We start from the raw sequence: 17,079 nt of genomic DNA on the forward strand, positions 1-17,079 counted from the left end.
ATGACCCCATCTCCGTGAGCACTACTTTACGAGGAATGACAGAAACCACGCATTGATATGCTAAACGTCTATCATTGGTATAATGTCTATGTACAGTGATCGACTGATGTTTACCCTGTTCAACCAACCTGAGTGGCGCGACAAGCCCGGCCTCAATGCCTACGTTCTCCGAGCGGCTTTTCCATCTCTTAGTTTTCTATATCGTCAAGACTTTGAAGAGTTTAAGGATTCTTCACTCACCTTGAGTTTTGATCGCCTAGTATTTGTTGATCGACAAGCTGCAAAACTCGCACCTCTGAATGCGGCGGCTAACAAGATGGTCGCCCAAGTCGGCTCAATTCCCTCCGCCTCCCCCCAATGGTGGGAACCAGTCAGACTTGCTGTTGTCGGTGCCATTGAGGCCAGTTTACCGAACCCAATCGTTGACATCGCGAATTGGAAGGCTCCACGGCCAATGATCACGTATGTGAGTAGACAGGAGGCAGTCCAGCGTCGGCTTCGACAAGAGGATCACGTGGAACTGGTCAAAGAGTTAGAAGCATTAAAAACCCGCAAGGATGTCGATGTTGATATCGTTATCTGGGAAAAGCTATCAGCGGCTGAGCAGATCAGAGTTGCATCTCGTACAACGGTAGGTGCAGAAACCATCAAAGAATTCCCTGTGTAAGGTTAATTTTCTGAAAACTCTTTCACCGGACCTCATTTTTTTTAGATATTTCTATCATTACATGGAAATGGTCTATCGCATCAACTTTGGGCACCAGTCACCCCAGGACTCTCTACAACAATTGAGATGTTATACCCAGGAGGCTGGGCAAGAGACTTTGAATTAGTAGCCACCATGTTAGGTCGAAGACATTACGCCTTTTGGGACGATCAGCTTCTTTGGGGTAGCAAGATGGCGCCTGGAATGGTCATGCCCGATGGGTTTCATGCTCACTCTACTCCAATTAAAGTAAGTACCACATTCCTGGGATATCGAAATGAGGTACATCTTTATATAAAGCTAAAATGATGTATCTCTTTAGCCTACAGCCGTTATCAAAGTATTGGAAGCTATCCTGGATAAGACAACTGTTCCGGCTCATCAATCACACCTTTGAGTTATAAGAGAATCTCGGAAAGCGCTTATAGAGCTGTGAGATCGTCTGGTTTTTTTAAAGGATAACGTTGGTGATATGGATGTATAAATTTTTCGGGTAAATAAATTTTTCAGGTAATGAGATGACCAACCTGGGGTAAGAATTCAATTACATCTTAATTAAATAGAGGTCAGCAAAAGGTGTGATGAAATGATAGATGAATCTCATTGATGCAAGAGATTGAAGAAGGAGAGTAAAGTAAATCGATAAAAGGCAGGTTGTATTTGAGGCATTTTGAAACAAAAGAAGCATTATACTTTGATACCAACAAGCTAGGTGTTGATGTTTATAGAGAAATGGTTTTGGAAGTGGTTCATGTGAAATGGCTTTTGTCATTTTCTGACTGCAGGAATATGTGAGATTAAGTGCTAGACTAATTGGTATACTGGGGGCAGGGCTGGTTTTTAGAGGCTTTGGCCAATGCTTTGGAGTTGATTAGTGGTGTGCAAAGTTGACCTGGTGGTTGACCCAGTTGACTTTTTGGCTGTGAGCTGTTAACAAATGTCAACTTGATACACAAAGTTACTTCCAAAAAGCAATTGCATCATCTACTTCGAGCACCACTATGTATTATCATAATCGGAAGTGAAAATTTCTGACACTTTCTGAAATCAAGGATTGAAGCCTTGAGATCTTCTCAATCCTGTAACCTGTCTAGTTGAGAGCTTTGAGGAGTGGATACAGGTTGAAATCTTTACAATACAAATCTTGTTTATATGTCTTGTTTGAAATCATAGAAGGGCATAGCTCTATGTAAACTTGATATATGAGTTATGTTAGGATCTTAAGAGTGAAGCTGAGTGAAACATAGTATGAGAATGGAAGATCTGAATCAAAGATAAATGAGGAATGATGAAGATACAGTTTTGATGAGTATCAAGGATTCCATGGTCAACCAGGCTTTGTTATCACACTTTGACTCTTGCTTGATGGTTATCAAAACATGATAAAAGTTTGGTTGAAAATTTTCAATGGTCCAAAAGTTCAATCAAAAGTTGATTTTTTATTACTAAAATTCCCACATCATGTGACCTATGCATATACATAGGCTGTCTTATGCTTGATAGTGCATTACCGTAGGTACTTAAGTACTTATGATACCTGACTTAAGTACTTAGTTGTGACAGTCTCATTGTACTTATCAAAAAGGTGGTCACAAAATTAGATCAATCACCCTTTCACACAAGGCTTTTGACTAGTCAAAAGTCTGTTCAGCCTTAGAAAGCCTTCTCTGAGCTCTGGAAGCTTTTTTGAATTCCATTTATGATGTATTTTGTTGGGTTCTCAAAGATTTGAAGAGGTCAAAATACAAAAGAAATACAAAAGAAAAATCAAAGTCCAAACTCCCAAAACGAGGACCGGGACTGGCCCCGGGGTTGGACATGACGTAAGGATATAAATACAACTGTCAACATGGGCCGGAAGAACGCCTTCACAGCGCCTTCGTGGGAAGAAACCGAAGGCTTGAAAAAATAAAAGACCTTTGGATTTTTAAAGTCACCCGCGCAGTCTCCTGGCAGGTTGAGCGTTGGATGTGCCAAGTTACCGATGAAGTGGATTGGATCAAAGACTGCGAGGTTATTCCAGAATCCAACTAGGACCCAGGAATGCGCCTGGTAATGTACGTGACGTGAAAAAGCCACTTTTTCCGGGTCGATTTGAAAACCGCCCCAAATAATCCCCTTTGGGGTCACATACATACGCTGGTTTTTGAATTTTTGACCCCCAAAAAACCCCTTCTTGGTCACGTACCTCGAAAAAAAAGAAAAAGGAAGTTCTGGAGCACGCAAGATTCCCACAAAGTTATGTAGATGCATGTAAACATTTGATTTATTTTCATAGTTTTTTCAAACAACATAAGCAATCCCTCTACAAGAAAATCATTGAAGTTATGTATCTAATTACTAAAAACTAATCAGAGATCTCTCCATTGTTGGGCTGAGATCTAGAGCGTGCTAATTCATCATAATAGTGATCAATCAGCTTATCAAGATGTACAGATCCAAGCATATTGCGTATGACTGTTGGAATCATAAAGCAACCATCACCAGCGTCACTGAATGTGGAACCTGCAGAAGGATCAAAAACATAAACTACATCCGTAGCATCTAACAAAGAGTATGTCAACGCAGTGGATGACAAGCCTTGAGTTGGGGTTACAACTGGGTAAGCCGGGTTGTAGAAATAAATTTGTACCGCAATGTGTGACAAACCCTTCCTAGCATTTGCACTTGTCACAAATGCATGCTTTTTGTTGACAAGCTTATAGACAACAAGGGTTCGTGCCAAGTACAGAGTCTAGATGATATCAATACATCAGAATCATTATCACCAAATTCATGAAACACAGGTAACGTACATGATGCTTGATAACAATGAGGAAGCTTCCAGGTTTGATAGGGTTCGCGGGTTTAATTTCGCCACCGTCGAGAAGTCCTTGTAGGTGGACCGGACCAAAATTAGCTGTATCTTTGACAATCCCAGAGAGATTGATCTTGACATTGATATTCCAGCGATGTCGGCGTGCTTCGCCGGTTGGAATTTCTTCCAAGTTCTTGAAGCACACGGCAATAATTTTTGAGCAAGCACTGGCTTGTGCACCACCACTCTTAGTTTTGCTTGTCAATTCTGGACGTAATTCATCCGGATGGATGAGATTTCTCTCATTTCCCTTATTCTTTACAACCTTGCTGTCGTGCTGTTTTTGGATACCTATAAGACTGGCGCCGATGAGCTTTCTATCAATGACTAAAGGACCGAAAGCTATATCGCTTTTGGTGTCATTTGAGTTTTGATGATTCTGAGCTACAGCTATTGAAGCAAGAGAGTACTGTGTCAGTAAAGTGTAGTGAACGCTTAGAAATAATAACTGAAAGGGCCTTACGTGCTGGATTGAGAAGATTTGATATAGACATTGCTGCATTCTGTAAGCATTCACTTTCAGCATCTTCAGGCAAGGCTTCAAGACACATGTCTATGGCATTCTGTTCCTTGGTTAAATGTGCAGCTGCTTCAAGGGCTTCCTTTTCGCAAATGTTGCGAGCTGTGTATCCATATTCAATATCATAGAGTTGAGTAGCACAAACCGATATATCTAGGATTCAATGTTTACATGTCAGTAGGAGTTAGGAAAGTGAGTAAAATCAGCGTACCTGATAAGTCTTCAGGTGAATTTTCAATCGATTCATCCAAATTTGGCCCCAGAACGTTCTCAATGAGAGAATTGAGTGAATTCATACCACAGACAAGTGCAAGCTGATTGGCTCGCTCATAGGCAATTGCAAGATCTTCTGAGATCTCTTCATCAGTCGGGAATTCCGCAAGAAACTTGAGATTTTCGTTTTCAGGTTCGTCGGAGAAAGCATACTGGTATCCAGAATGCATGTGTTCAGACGGCGGTATTTTGATTGTTCCCGCCATGATATTCTTGACGATCGCGTGAATCTTCGGCATCATCATCCGAGCGTTGAGAACTGTGAATCTTGGCGAAATAATACGCATCCAGCCGAAGACGTGTTCACAGGGCTCGCTGCCGTGTTTCCATGGGAGTAATGGGTAGGTCGGATAGAACTCTCGATGAGCTATGATGAGTTGGAGTAAGGAGGTAGCAAGAGTTGAAAATATTTTGAAACTTTGAGCCGATATACAGTTTTGAGAAAAACTCATGAGCTTGTGAGGCTCAGCTTGTCGTTTGAGAAGGTCCTTCTTCCAAAGTCTAAAAAAAAACTCGGCAGTCCACGCTGATCGGATGCGTTCACGATGTCCGATCCAATGGTTCAGCCAGGCATCACACATCTTGCCAATCACATAGAGGTAGATCGATAAACCAAGCCTGTCGTCTTCGGCAACTGAAACTGCTAGTGTGGACGAGTTCAAAGTGCGAAATGCTCGCCCATCGTCCTGTTTGTCGCAGTCAAATACGTCTTTATGAAGTAGTGGACTGCGGCCCGACTGGAGAATCGCCGCAACCTGTTGTATAGAGACATGATACTTGCCTATGATGATTAGACGAGCTCCGGATCCCAGCTGGTTTGCACCAGTCTTACGAGCATGTTTGGGGTCTTGTACCATTACAATTGGTCGTGGAGGATGACCCATAAGAGAGACCTTGATGTGGACGTTGTACGTTGAGTTCGAGTATGATATAAATTGAGTTGCTGTTTCCGCGAGTGCAGATTGAGCACATAGCTCAGTTGGTGCGCCGTCTGCACCAAGCGAAAGAATATTGATACCAGATTCCTCTGCTAAATTAAGGAACTTGATGTGGTTGTCGAGTATGTCATTTGAAGTCTCCTTATCACAACTAGCGATCAGAGCCACTACAAAAGTTGGGACATTAGGCAAGGGAACCTGCAGTGTATAAGCTCGAATCTGTTCAAAGGGGATACACTCGAAGTTAATGATTGGAAAGCTCCTTTGAATGATAAAGCAAAGGATGATAAAATCTGAGAAAGTATGTCTTACTTTTGAGCAGAGATCTTTCTTCTTTACAACTGATTTGACCAGATCTGGGAGCTCAGAAGCATCCTTGAAAGGAATATCCCCACCTTGAGCCCCAACCAAACATCCATTATAATGGCGAAGGCGCTTTACACACACTGTCTGATCTGAAGCAGCTGCGACTGGACCAGAGTAGCCAAGATCTTTCAGCACTTGAGAGATTCGATTGAAATTTGCGATGTGAAGACCATCAAGAAGATGCATTCCTTCTTTTGCTCTTATCATCCGTAGACTTCGATTACTACGGCCTGCAAAGTTGTCGTTGAAGAGACTTAGAGCCCGTGGGCTGATGGCACCCAGAGTGATCACAAACTCGTCTAGACACGAATCGATTTTCATCCCTCGAGTTGTCTTTCCAGTGTTTTCCCGTGCAGCCTTGATTGCAACGGCCTTGATCAAGCCACGTGTCGCGTCCCGATTATCAAACAGTCCATTCCGAGATGATGCTGCAACAACTGTCATGAAATTTCCAAAATCACCATTTGCAGCTGTGTCAATAGATGTGCAGAGGAGGCGACAGTCGCTAAGTTTCAATAAAGTAGGTGAGAAGCAGTTGTTGTTGTCCTCGTGGTAAGTGTTCCGAGAGTACTTGAATGTTTTGTCGTCGGCAAATTTAGTATTGATGGCTCGGAGTAAGCTACGGTTTTCTTTGACTTCTTCACAAGCATCGCATATCAATTTCTTGTTGTTTCTCTTTCGACGAAGAAAAGTCTTTGTACAGTTGCTAGAATGAATCGCAGATCGCTCGCCTTGTCGCTTGACTTGCCATATAGATCGAGCATCCAGGGTAGCTATCGGTTCAGCTTACTGTTCTTTTGACAACTTGCTCTCTTGAGCCTGGCTTCCAAAAAGACTTCTACAGATTTCGTGTCGGTAGTTACCACAATAAATGCTAGGAGTCTTTGAGATAAAAGATGTGATGCTTTGTGTAGCTCGATCTCGCTTCCATGTGTTGTCATTGAGTCCAGGACAAGTTACCTCAATCAAATTCGGATTCAGGGCTGTCGAAGACTGGAAATAAGAAGTCAACTGAGTAGTCTTTGTGAGACCACAGGTTTTGTCCTTACAAGTTGCTGTTACAATTGTAATCAAGAATTAGCCTAAAAGCCTACGTAAAATCACAACAATATGACTTACCACTAGCCCAGTGAGCTTCTGCTGATCTTACACGACCACTGTCCAGCCAAATTGGCTTGGCACCACAATGGCATGAGAATTCTTTGCCTCCAGGACGCTCTTCCACCTTGCATCGCTTGCAGGTATTGTCTGGGGTTGATAACGGGCACAATCCGAGTACGTTCGTTTTTTTGACTTGCTTTTGAGCTTTCTTAGTGGTGCCTCGAATGGTAACCTTTGTGATTACCACCTCGTCGTCAGAGGACAAGACAATGATGTTTGAGTCGTTTGTAGAAGTTGTCTTTGGTTGCTTGGCTGGAGGCTTTGGAGTCTTTGAGGTCTTTGGGTTGGACACAATCCGTCGTTTCGTACCACCCACCGATTTTGAGACGCTCGGCTCTTCAGATTCGTTATCCTCAGCTCCTGCATCTTTCAATATTGAGATTTACATTCAAATCAGTAAATACTCCTGCATCATCCTACATATCCTCCCATCATTTCTGATACAGAACTGTAGAAGACTCACCTTTGAGCGCCGATATAATATTGTCCAGCTTGACCCTTATCAACTTATCACAATCGCCGTCCCATGTCTGATGCTTTTGAGCTTTCCGGACCCATTCGACCACCAGTGGAAGTCCAAAGGTCCCTTTTGATATGTTCTTCTTGATACAGTCGCGACCAAATACGGAATCAAGAGTTAAGTTAACTGAATACCACATTCCTTCTTCAGCATTGGTAACTGGAGCATTGGAAAACGTCTTGAAGGTGAGATCTTTACGAGTCCCTTCTCGAAGACTAGGGCATTGGTTGCACAGGGTTGTAATTTTTTGTAATGTTTGCTCAAAAGATAACATGTTTGATGTGTTCTTGTAGGTTATTGAGGGATTGTAAGAGTATGTGATCAGATTTGATCAGATGTGATTGTATGCGGAGAAGCTGTGTGAAGAGGTATGAACTTGTGAACTAGTCTGATGAGGTCTGATGTTTTGGGTGGTAAACCTGCCTCTACCTGACATAACCTACCTGTGTGAAAATATCACCTTTCACAACACGTACATCAGTTCACCACACCTTGAAACCCCCCTTTCACGTTACGTACATTTTGGTAAAAATCCAGAAAAAACCCCCTTTTCGTCACGTACATCTGCAAGTTTTTGCCCTCAAAACCCCCCTTGTTCGTCACGTACATTACCAGGCGCATTCCTGGGTCCTATCCAACTGCTGATTTGATCAGAGAGAGTTGATGTGACATGAATCAAAGAAGCTCTAACTTCTCACAGCAAGATCATCAATGTTTGGTTAGTGAGAAAGCTGAAACTGCAAGATCAAAAACTGAAAGGTTGTTTGAATTGTACTTAAAAGGGTTACCTTTGAATGGTTTTTGTACCATTTCTGTTATAATTTTGATTTTACATAATTCAACTTGAGTCTTGAGTCTTTGAGATTGATTGAACTCTGTCAAAGAAAGAAATCAAGATAATTTCGAATTTAGAAGTTCAATGAATCCACTCTCAATCAACGCTTCCATAAATCCAATCGATCGATTATATATTCATACAAGCTTTCTAACACTTTTGACCCTAGCAATTTGATTCTCGAGGTTAGATACATACATACAAGACTTGAAGAAGCGTTTTAGATTGATAGAAGAAAGGTAAAGAAGAGAAATTGATTATTATTATTTACCTTTGAGCTTGACCTTGAATATAAATTAGTTTTTTTAATATTTTAAATTTTTAAAAACTCTTGTTTACCAAATTGTTTTCGTCTTACGTTTTGAATTTCTCATCAAATCAAATCAAATCAAATCAATCATTTTACTACCATTCTCATTCATTTCCTTATTATCATCATCTCATCATCATCATCCATCACTCAATCATTCATCATCATTTATCTAATTCGATATTTAACTCAATCAATCAACATTGATTAATCACACTTCAAAACTCATCTTATCCCAATCTATTCAAAATCGATCAAATATCAAAAACAATTCACAATGCCTTACGATCCAGTTCCTCAATCTGATTCACCTTCACCTCCTTTTCCATATTCACCTCCTTCTAATCATCCATCAAGGTCTCAATTACCCAATCCTCCATCTTTTAATTCACCAAACTTGAATTCAAATCAATCGATTCCTACTATTCTTCATTCTCATCATCATCATCAACAACAACAACAATCTCCATCGTCACAACAACCTATTGAAGATTCGAGTTTTTCAAGTCCTGATTTATTATTAGATCAATCTACGACCGAAAACTCATCAACCGAAGAAAATCGAACAAGTCCAAAAAATCACTTCAATCAATCTACAAATTCACTCACAAACAACCCTCAATTCAATCATCCTCGTCGATCATCAAGACATCGTGATTCTTATTTGGAAACCTATGGATCTTCATCTCATCATGGTGGTAGTCCTATCAATGGAAGTGGTCCTGATCTAAACAGTCTTAATGCTATAGCTGCTGGTTTAGTAGGTAGTGATTATGGTCCATTCCCAGCTCAACTGAGTGTTGTAGGAATCGGTTCAAATTCGATTGGCTCTAGATTGAGTGATCAATTTCGATCACCACAACTTCAATCATCTCAATTCAGTCCCCAAGATTCCAATTCATCAAAACGCTTAACATCTCTTACTTCTGTTACATCGGGTGGTACATCAGATTGTCATGAATATTATCCTAATCAACTTCCTAATTCATTTGGATTCAGAGCAAACCAATTACACAAATCTCCATCTCAAGAAGACCTTAGCTCGATTCGTGATTCATTTGTTTCGCTCGATGATGGGACTCAATATAATCATCGTAACAATCCTCACCTTCATCAAGCTCATCTCAATCATCAATCTAATGTTTCTCCAGGTTTAGGTTATGGATTTGGTGAAACAACAGATGATTTATTATGGAAAGAAGAAAATAAAGAACCTGATGATTTCTTACACGATCCTGATCCAAGATTAGATTCAATTGCAGATCGTAAAATCATCTTTTTCTCAGGGCGAGGTTGGATGAATGTAGTGTCTCTTGCTGTCTTGGTCGGTGGCTTGATTGCCCTGTTTGCTCTTTATCCCATCATAACCTATGTTGTTCGTCAAGCTCCTGGTTTGATCGGATGGAACCTAGGGGGGATCAACGGTACTGGTCAAGTACCTGACATTCCTGGATTACCTCAACTCATCGATGCCACTACTCCTGATGATGTGAAAACTCGAACTGGTTTTGATGGTCAAAAATACAATCTGGTCTTCTCTGACGAATTCAACACCGATGGTCGTACGTTTTGGCCAGGGGATGATCCGTTCTGGGAAGCAGTCGATCTGCATTATTGGTATGTGAATTCGAACCTAATATCGCCGTCCAAATAATATCTTGTTGACTTACCCATTTGTGATTCTAGGCAAACCACGAATTTTGAATGGTACGACCCAGATGCAGTCACCACCAAAGATGGCAAATTAGTGATCACACTCTCACAAGAACCAATCCATAACCTAAACGTCAGGTCGGGTATGATTCAAAGTTGGAATAAGTTTTGTTTTACAGAAGGTTACATTGAAGTGAACATCTCTTTACCTGGCAAACCTGGTGTACAAGGACTTTGGCCTGGTGTCTGGACCATGGGAAATCTTGCTCGGGCTGGCTTTGGTGCTACAAACGAAGGAATGTGGCGTAAGTTTTTTTTTCGATTTTGAGCTTAGAGCGGCAAAGGTTGACAGAGACTTATCTTTTCTGCATCGAACAAACAGCTTATTCTTACGAAGCATGTGATGTGGGCACACTACCTAATCAGACCAACGCTGATGGACGTACACCAGATGCAGCGAAGACGAGTGGATCTCGTGATTATGGAGGTGAACTATCCTGGTTACCCGGACAACGAACCTCTGCTTGTACGTGTAAAGGAGAAGACCACCCTGGTCCACATGAGGGTGTAGGTCGATCCGGACCCGAGATTGATGTATTGGAAGCTCAATATGGATACGGAGCGAATGGGAACATTGGATCGGTATCACAATCGATTCAGATCGCGCCAATGGATGCAGGGTATCAATGGGCCAACGATTCGAGTAGTATGCACATTGTCAATCAAGTGACCACCACTTCTGCTAATGCTGGTACGGTCATCAATACTTGGCATGGAGCGATTTGGCAAGAGTCATTATCAGGCATCACCATGTCAGATGGGACATCTTATGATGGAAAAGGTTATCAAACCTTTGGGTTCGAATATGTCAAGGGTTATCAAGCTGATGGAGGTCGAGTGACATGGGCTTATAATGGTCAAGAAACTTGGTCAATTTATGCTAATGCGATTGGACAACCTTCGGCCACTGAGATCTCACCTCGACCGATCACCATGGAACCGATGTATGTGATCTTGAACTTGGGAATCTCGTGAGTCTTCTATTTTATAGACACTGGCCTCATAAAGAAAACAACTGACACAATGATTGGTGTATGGGTAATGATGATAGAAACAAATTTCAAATCGTTGAATGGGATAAATTAACATTTCCAGCCAATATGTACATTGATTACGTACGAATCTATCAAAAGGATGGACATACCAACATTGGCTGTAATCCAAAAGGTTTGTCTACTTGATGGGCTTTCTGATGATTTGAAAAAAATGAACTGATTTTCCAAATTACGATTCTACAAAATGATTAGATCGCCCAACAGAAGATTATATTAACCGACATATGGGTGCTTATACAAATCCAAACTTTACTACTTGGAAAGAAGCTGGGTAAGTTCAGGTTTGTAGAACCTATGATGTGAAACGTGTACTGATCAATTAACATTCATTTGGTTCTGGGTCTTTTAGATATACTTTTCCTAAAAATAAACTTAAAGACCAATGCTAAAAACAAATCAAGCATTTTATTGATATATCCAGAACCTTTTAATCATTGATTTTTTTTTTATCGATTTCTCTCTTTCTTCATATCAATATATATCTCTATCCATATATTCTTCTTATTTTGAAAGATTTCATGATCCAAAGCAGTGTGATGAGATTTTTTTTTCGGTTGGTTTTTGATGATTGATTTGGGTTTGGTATGGGTTGGTATTGGTACATGGGTTTTAATGGTCTGGTCTTGGTTTTTTTTTGTTTATTGAAGTTTTGATCTTTTCTCTTAGTTTTTTTTTCTTTTTTTCTTTTTCTTATTGAGATGATAAACTTGTATGGACTTTTTTTTTGAACAAAATATTGAGCTTAATGGTTGATCAGGTATTGAATGATGATGGGTTTATTGCTCATGTTTTTCATATGATTATTTGATTGTATGTGTGTGATGTGTGATGTGTGATGTGTGATGTGTGATATGATCTGAATTAGGTTTGAGATACTTATTACAGAGTTTGTTGATAGAGAGAGTTTATTACATTTTCTTTGCACTACTTACTTTTTCATTTTTATGCTTGAAACAAATTATCATCATCAGAAAAAACATTTACTTACAAAGGGTTTATTTTGATTTTTCAAATCATTAATGATCAAAACCAAAAGAAGAGAAGAAGTGATGATTGAAGTAAACAATTGATATTTCACTGTGAAAATTATTCAACTTCCTCAAGTGGCAAGGGAAAAATGATTAGGAGTATGGTTTTTCACAAAAGGATCCATCACTGCACACCTGAGCCATAACACCCACACTACATATGTGCAGCAGGCTGAGTGACTATTTGCCTATCTTATACATACAGGTATGCTCAGTTATGTACTCATCTGAAAAAATAGATCACATGTGATACATCATGTAAATTTTTTGACATTGACAAAACTGTCCCAAACATTCACTATATATATCTTCATAGCTACTCAGGCAATATTCTCAAAGCCATTTGTCAGTAACAGAAAAGGTGTTACATAAAGTTTGGTTGATGAAATTACACCAAAACTTTGAGTCAGTGTATGTAGTCAATTTTTGGAATGCTTTTGTTGAGCTGAAAAAAGCTACAGCATGTATTACATATAATTCATGTATTCAGATGAGCAGAAAACTGAGCATACCGGTATGTACATGATACAGCTACCCATTCACTCAGCCTACTGCACATATGTAGTGTGGGTGTTATGGCTCAGGCATGCAGTGATAGATCCTTTCATGCCAAACCATACTCCTGATCATTTTCCCCTTCCCAATTATGGAAGTTGAATGAAATTCACAGTGTTTTGTGTTTTGATTTGTTTGTGTGTGTGTGTGTGTGTGTGGTGTGAGCATGAATTTGTTTGTTTGTTTAGCTTACACTAGTTTGATTGGTTTGGTTCTTGATTTTGAAAGTGGAAATTGATTTTGAATTTCTTCATATTCTTGATGAAGATTAAGATCTCAATGTAAATATGTTCAAGATTGAACTGATAAGATGAATGTTTTTTTTGGAGGAAAAGATAAAGCTAAAGGTAAGGAAGAATGCAATATTTGTTACAAGTGTGTGGGTTTTCTTGATGATCCAACATTTTTTGAGTAATGTTGTAAAGTAGTCTTGGAAGTGAATTTATCCAATTACTATATCACAACTTATCAACAGGTTTTATCAATGCACCAGAACATAAACATCTATGAATTTTGTATCATGATCAAATGTTCTGAAAATCTAGTACAAGGTCTTATCCCATTGAAATGACATTTATTCTCACACCATATATGAGTTCATGATGTAACTGATTATGAGCTAATTTTGTGATAACAAGTTATAAAAAAAAGCAAAAGAGATGACAGAGTGTAGCACTACACTATAAAAAAGCAGGAATATAGCAGGGTGTATTGGAGCAGCCCAATGCACACATTCAGGCTAACTCAACTAAGTCCCCTCCTAAGTGTCTGGGGTAAAAAATACAACAAACCCCAGAGGCACGGAATTCAGGTATGAAATTTCCACATTTGTGCTTGCAGGCCAAAACAGGGCCACATACCACTTGTATGGTTCATATATTCATAGACCACTGAAGCTCATTGTATGTCTTCTTCACCTCAAGCCACAGCTCAAAAACAGTCACTTCGACGGAAGTGAGATTTGAACTCACGCTCACAAAGTGAAGCAGCTAAATCTCTTGAAGGTTCTAAACTGCCACCTTAACCACTCGGTCATCCCATCTGGATTGTAAAACTCTCTGAGAAAATAAATCAGTTATGAGGGTCTAAAATGAATGAGTGTGACTTATTTTATTTGATCTATTAACCTATTGAACTTTTTTTGCACTTTTGAACTGGGAATGATAATTATAGCAAGTATTGAGCTCATTTCTTTGTTGCTTTTAACAGTTTCTTGGTTATCACAAAGCAGGCAGAAAGTGCCCTTGTGCTGATTTCTTTGAAGAAGGCAGTCTTAGGTAACTTTGAATAGTTATTCTTTCATAGATTATCCCTTGCTAGGTGTTGTAAAGCTCTTGTTGAGCTTTAAATACTACATTGTTCAATTTTTGATTACATTGCCATTTCTCAAGACTATCCGGCCTTTTGTGGATGCCACCAGGGCCTCAAACCTGCTCTTCTTCCTCCATATCTTCTGCTGAACAAAGGTAAATGACAAGTACAACTGGAGTCTGAGTGGGCATTTGAGTTTGTGCAAAAAGGGTTGGCCTCAGAAACTGTGCCTTGTGTGGAGCTGTTGGGCTCTGGTAAGGCTTGTGCCAGTGTGGTGGATCAGGATGTTGATACATATAGGTGAGTAGACTTGTGAGGGAGCTTGTGGTTCTTGGAAATGAACAGGTGGGAATCTCGGAGTGTAGGAATAGTCAGACAAGGAGATTCCTCAGATCTAGTCTGCTGAGGGGGTATGGTGTATACCATGGTTTGTTTTGCTGATGGGATTTCACCCACACTGTCTGAACTTGAAAACAGCACTCCTGCCAACACCCAAACCAATCCAACATGATACAACTTTTTGGAGGTTTTCCATGTTGTATTGGCCAACCCACATATTCAGACCAATACCCGATATGATATGAGGACAACAAAAATCTGGTGGGCCATATTGTGTTGCTGAAGCAATGCAAGCCAATACCATAGTTAAAGATTGGTTGCAAGGCTTTCCCAGTAAGAAAAAGGCATGTTGCCTCCATCATGTATTGTGTTGCCAATACCCAATATGGAAAATCCTCACTCCTCATATTGGGTTGGCTGAACCAACATGGGAAAACCCGATGATTTGGTGTTGGGTCGGCGACACGAAACCTAACTTAACCCAAGTCCGATCGTGCAAAAGCTCACGGTAGCCCGAAGCCAAGGCACAAGGGACTTGCACATTAAACAACATCTCTGGCGTGACCAATAGCCCCAAAAAGTGAAATTTGGGTCACTTTTGGATGCAATCCATCCTATCTCATTCAACATTACTCTGATCTTGTTTCTGAAACTGGCTGGTAGGAGTTCAGCATCTTGTACATAACTTCTATTAGAAAAAAAAGAGAATCAAAAGTGCCAGCCCACAAGAATCGAGCTGGGAAACGAGTAAGAAGTTTGTTTAAGGGAGTCAATTGACCATCGCTCAAGCCTTTCTGAGGTCACGCATAACAATCTTAGGGGTCAAAATTTCAAATCTCAAAACAAGGAGCCTCAATGAATCAACACGATCATGAGCTCTGTCGAGATTCTGAAGAGGCCATTTCCTTCAGAACTCGATAGAGCTCATCTGACTGTTTTTTTGGAAGAAACCTACTTGTGACTCGTGGTGGAAAAGCGAAGTGAAAAAACGCCCACCAAAAAGAGGCTATTAGTCACGCAACGATTGTCGTTTAATGTGCAAGCCCCCTGTGCCAGGGGCGGACGAGTCCGAGAAAAATCACCTGGCACAGTGGGCTTGTTGTTAAGCTAGACACGAAACCAATCCGATACCAACATCCACGTTGGATTGGTTTGGGCATTGCTCCTGCTGTGAGGTCAATAGGGCCCCAATTGTGGACGCCCACTATTGCTGGCAAGTGAGACCCTTTCACCTCTTTGGTTGACCACACTGCCTGCATTTGATCTTAGAAGGTGATTGAGGAGGGCAACAGCCTCTTTGTAATTTCTGACTCCAACCATGTAAAGCAGTTCAACTTGTTTGTTCACATCTGTAGTGCTCAACTCATCTGCAATCACAACCACACATAAGTTAGGGGTTCTGTTGATCATGTTGCACCACAATGGGTCTCATGCTAACACAACTGTCTGTCTCCACTCCACCCTCTCTAGGGATCTTTGGAGGTACACTTGTATCGATGCAATCCAATCCCCCCTCTCTAGGGATCCTAGGATTACACTCTCCTTAGGGGATCATAGGTCTTCAGCCAACCCTGCATCCAATCAATTGGAAAACAAAAATTAGGCGGTGTTGGGACAAGGTGCGTGCCAAAGGCAGTGATGACAAGAGGGAAAACCTTACGGTATGATGTGAATGGGCTTACCAGGGTGGATTCTGTTGGTCATCAACCTATTATCAGATGATGAAGGGCTCATTTGGTTTAATGCACAGCCCTTCCCATTACCTACTGGTGGTATCCATGAGATCTTGTTGTCTGTGTGTGACTTGATCAGTGGCTTGCAAAACCTCCGTGGTGTTGTCTATATATTCCAAACTAGCATCCAAGATTAGTTCCCTGTCAATGTCATGAGCTCTGGTTGTCTGGGGTTGTTACATCTGGGTCTACTAGAGGCGGGCCAGGCGGTTGGCCACCAAGTGCTACCAATAATGATCTGATCAAGGTGATCTGAGCTGCCTTGTTGACTGCAGATCTTTCTTCCATATTTTGAGATTATAAATTGAGATTGAAGCAATTTCCCTCGACTCTCTTCAGGGTGTTAGTCTTGTAAGATTATAATGAAATATATTAGTAAAAATTTCCTTCACATTGCTTGCAGCGGTGTGCACTCTATGAGGGAAGCTTGCTGTGAGAAAGAGATTGGGCGAAACAAAACAATTGAGTTCGATGGAGAAAGAGAATAACAGTAGGTAGTACACGTTGTTCTGATAGCCTGTGATACATATGGTGGTTCTTAATCAAGTCTTCCTTGACATCAATGGGATTTGCATCAGTAAGTAACCCTGTTTCCAGGAATTGCTTGATCTGAACTGGAATGTCTTCTAAAGATAAGATAAATGGGGATATGCAAATGCTTTCAAATTCGAGAGGGTTGAGCGGAAGCTATTGAGGGTAAACTATAAATCAGTCAAAGCGGTTGAATCCAAAGAGGGATGAGTTGATTAATCTGAGCAGAGTGGGTTGAATTTTTGGAAGTTTCAAAGTTGTTAAAAATGTTTATGTAATCATTTACCGTTCACGATTCCAACCCGCAGTTTTTGAATTTAACCCCAAC

General features: G+C 40.6%; 3 protein-coding genes across 3 annotated transcripts; 2 read left to right on the forward strand and 1 right to left on the reverse strand.

Moving 5' to 3' along the window:
* On the forward strand, positions 1-1,103 carry MELLADRAFT_94211 (uncharacterized protein; the record flags this gene model as incomplete). Its single annotated transcript, XM_007417039.1, has 4 exons — positions 1-14; positions 97-631; positions 713-955; positions 1,029-1,103. The coding sequence occupies 4 exons, from the start codon at positions 1-3 to the stop codon at positions 1,101-1,103; spliced, it is 867 nt and encodes a 288-aa protein (XP_007417101.1).
* Positions 1,104-3,922: 2,819 nt separating this feature from the next.
* MELLADRAFT_94212 (uncharacterized protein) lies at positions 3,923-7,615 on the reverse strand (the record flags this gene model as incomplete). The annotated part of the gene is made up of 7 exons (XM_007417040.1): positions 3,923-3,972; positions 4,027-4,236; positions 4,295-5,531; positions 5,607-6,366; positions 6,451-6,715; positions 6,780-7,187; positions 7,285-7,615. 7 exons carry the CDS (start codon positions 7,613-7,615, stop codon positions 3,923-3,925), a joined length of 3,261 nt encoding a protein of 1,086 aa, XP_007417102.1.
* Positions 7,616-9,684: 2,069 nt separating this feature from the next.
* Positions 9,685-12,225, forward strand: MELLADRAFT_45689 (family 16 glycoside hydrolase; the record flags this gene model as incomplete). Its single annotated transcript, XM_007416991.1, has 6 exons — positions 9,685-10,103; positions 10,173-10,444; positions 10,522-11,170; positions 11,251-11,366; positions 11,447-11,525; positions 11,604-12,225. 6 exons carry the CDS (start codon positions 9,784-9,786, stop codon positions 11,641-11,643), a joined length of 1,476 nt encoding a protein of 491 aa, XP_007417053.1.
* Positions 12,226-17,079: the final 4,854 nt, after the last annotated feature.

This window comes from Melampsora larici-populina (genome assembly GCF_000204055.1).
Source record: "Melampsora larici-populina 98AG31 unplaced genomic scaffold MELLAscaffold_67, whole genome shotgun sequence".
Classification (NCBI taxonomy): domain Eukaryota; kingdom Fungi; phylum Basidiomycota; class Pucciniomycetes; order Pucciniales; family Melampsoraceae; genus Melampsora; species Melampsora laricis-populina.